General features: G+C 58.5%; 1 protein-coding gene across 1 annotated transcript in view; it reads right to left on the bottom strand.

The window, feature by feature from the left end:
- ALDH4A1 (aldehyde dehydrogenase 4 family member A1) overlaps window positions 1-3,070 on the bottom strand; it is a 32,554-nt gene that overhangs the window by 13,166 nt on the left and 16,318 nt on the right. Inside the window, exons 4-5 of the mRNA XM_007459318.1 lie at window positions 897-944; window positions 20-60 (exon numbers count right to left, since the gene is read on the bottom strand). Of these exons, the coding sequence (XP_007459380.1) occupies window positions 20-60; window positions 897-944 (89 nt within the window). The remainder of the gene's footprint in view (window positions 1-19; window positions 61-896; window positions 945-3,070) is intronic.

Here is a 3,070-nt window from a genome sequence, read left to right as displayed (position 1 = left end):
CTTCAGGTCCCCCTCTTTCCTGGCGGCCAAGGCGGCCTCGATGGCTCTGTGAAGCAGGGCCTGATGAAGAGGGAAGGGTTGGGGGCTTCCTCCTGCAGCAGGAAGGGTCCCAGAGGAGCGAGGGAGGGAGGAGAGACCTGGAGGTCACTGTTCACCCAGGGAAGACCCCTGGCTCCCTCGGCCCTCAGCCCCCTCCCCCTACAGCGGCAGACGCCATGTCCCATGGCCAGCTGGGCTGCCCCGGGCTCCGAGCCTGCCCTGCTACAGTCTGGAGGAGTCCGAGGGGCCTGCCAGGTAGGGTAACACGCCAAGGACTTGCTCCATTCTCTCTCGTGGTCTCATCAGGGCCCCCTCTTACTCCTGGGGCCTGGTGCTCCTGAACCCGCTGTCCAGAGCCTCCAGCCCTTGAGGTCCGGGCCTGACCTTGCCCTTGCCAGGCCAGAACTGCAGCCAGAGACAGACACCTGCCGCTGGCATCCCAGCTGCCAACTGCCCTCATCACCACGTGACACCAGCGCCTTGACCCCGTGGCCTCTCGCTGGCCCTCCCTGATGCCAATTCTCTGCCTGGCTTTCCATCCACGATGCCTCCAATTTCCCTGACTCAGCCTTCCAGAACCCCCTCCCCCTCCCTAAATCAAGGTAGCCTCACAAGGGGCATGTGTGGGGATGTCCCAGCCCTGGCCAAAGCAGCTCTCATTAGGTGCAAGTTAACCCCGGCACGCCTGGCCCAGTCAAAGACACGTGCCCGGGGACGCCCTCAGTGCCAGCCGCCCCCCGGACGCCCCCACGCTCCATGGCTCGAGAGGGGAACAGTGACTGACCTCTACCCCCATGGCAGCAACTAACCGGACAAGAGAGGGTAGCAACCCAACCCCAAAGTCGTCAGGGACTCACCTTGTCTGCATAGCAGAACTTGGCCACCTTGTGTCCATGGTTAAAGGGCTGAAAGAAGAGAGAAGAGTGAGGCCGCTGTCCCAGACGGAGGTGCCAGGGCAGGTGGGGATGGAGCCGGGCTCAGAGCTGGCATTCCAGGCCACTTGCTCTCTGCCCTCCAATCCCCATGATGCCTTCTCCAATCGCCCGGGCCCACGCTCACCTCTCCACCTTGAGAGTTACAGGGGCACCTGCTGTTTGATGAGCTCTGGAAGGTTCACGGCGCAGGAGAAAGGTATGAACAGAACAGTCTTTGAGGGAAAGCATGGACATTTGGGTCAGACATAGGCTCGAATCCCGGCTCTGCCCCCTACTAGCTGTGCAGCTTTCTGTAAACTGACTTTCCTTCTCCAAGTCTCCCCATCAGGGAAAGCATGGAGAGGAGAACCAAATGGGGTCACAGGTGAAAAGTCCTCCAACATAGCTCCTGCCCTTACACCTGGGTCTGGCGTGAGGCTCGGTGGTGGGCTGTCACCACGGGAGGCCCTAGGCGATGCACTGCGTTGTGAAACACTCAGGATTTCTGCCACCCCCCAAGGCCCTAAAGGAACAGAGCAACTGCTTCTCGAGCCCCGTGCTTGGGACCCAGATTAACTCGTCTAAAAGGAATGAAACCCCAACAGACGTTTACAAACAACCCGGCAGTGCTGAATGTCAGCCTGGGCAACAAGGCGGGGGAAACACCACTTCTTTCCCGACCTATTTTTTACACCATAATTATCAGCACTTTCGCCACCTGTAAGTCTTCCAGTGGACTGTTTAGGGCCTTCCTGTCTAATAAGGCAGCCGCTAGTCACACGTGCCTACTGGAACTTCAACTCATGTGGCACAAGCCAGGTTTCATGTGCTCAATAACCACGTGGGGCCGGTGGCTGCCGAACAGGACAGAGCAGATTCAGAACATTTCCACCATCATCTCAGAACATTCTACTGGGCAGCACTGGTCTGGTCTGAGTTCAAAGTGGCCCCCCCGGCATGGTCACCTGTATCCTGTCTATACCTGAGATTGGCCTGTGAGCCTCAGGGGCCGAGAAGCTGGGGACCTGGGCCCTTCTATTCAGCACATCCAATCCCAGTGGACTGCGGACACCCCAAGTCAGCAATACATCCCGGTAACAGAGCTCCTGCCCTCACGCCGCCGCGGCCCCAAATGCCAGGGCTCCAAGGATGACACGTGGCCAGGTCAGTGAGGTTGTATGGAAAATGAAAACCAGAAGTGCCCACCAGGGGGTTATCAAAATCCCAGTGTCTGGAAAAATACTCAGGTGCTGCAGTGGCCATGGAGGCCAGCGGAGCTGCAGGTGAGGTCGGGCTCTGGGCGGTTACAGAGACCAGGTGAGCGAGGCCGTGGGAGCCGCTCTGGGCTGACACCTGGCACACATTTGTGCAGACCTGCAGAGCCTGCAGACGCCAGGCTGTGCTGACACTCCAGGTGTGGGCCCTCTGGTTGCTGATCCAGCTGCAGGGGCTCTAGGATGCCTCTGTGGGTGACCCCTGCCCCAGGCCATCTTCGGAACCCTCAGAGTAGGGGCCCTGGGCCCGCCCCCTTAACCCTGCACAGGCTGCTCAGGGCTCCATCTGGACAGATGTGTGCTCAGCCCATTTGCAAAAGGGCCAGCCCTTCACTCCCCTACATCAGAGACCTGTGAGTTTCCTGATCCGTCCAAAGCACGTGCCAGTTCCTGGCTTCATAAACTCCAAGCAGGTGCGTTTCTTAGGCCAATGTCATCATGGGGCTTGGAGCCCAGCTTCCCACCCTAGCCCACCGTTAGCCCCTAAACCGCCTTGTGGAGAAATCCATCAGGAATAACGGAAGATGCTGTGTGGACCCCTCAGGATCTTTCTTGCCTATGGACAGGACTCAGTGATATCACAAAACCCCACATGGCACCTGCGTGAGAACTGGGGTGGGTTAGCAGAAAGTCTCTTGACAAGGTAGTGAACAACTTCCAGTGGTTAAAAACAGTTCTGCCTCTCACTTCTTTTTAACTAGCTCTTTTTTTTTTTTTTTTTTTTTTTTGCGGTACGCGGGCCTCTCTCTGTTGTGGCCTCTCCCGCTGCGGAGCACAGGCTCCAGACGTGCAGGCTCAGCGGCCATGGCTCACGGGCCCAGCCGCTCCGCGGCATGTGGGATC

Source organism: Lipotes vexillifer, unplaced genomic scaffold (assembly GCF_000442215.2).
Source record: "Lipotes vexillifer unplaced genomic scaffold, Lipotes_vexillifer_v1.1 scaffold496, whole genome shotgun sequence".
NCBI classification, from domain to species: domain Eukaryota; kingdom Metazoa; phylum Chordata; class Mammalia; order Artiodactyla; family Lipotidae; genus Lipotes; species Lipotes vexillifer.
The sequence above is the reverse complement of the archived record's forward strand: the minus strand, read 5'-3'. Positions and strand labels throughout refer to the sequence as shown.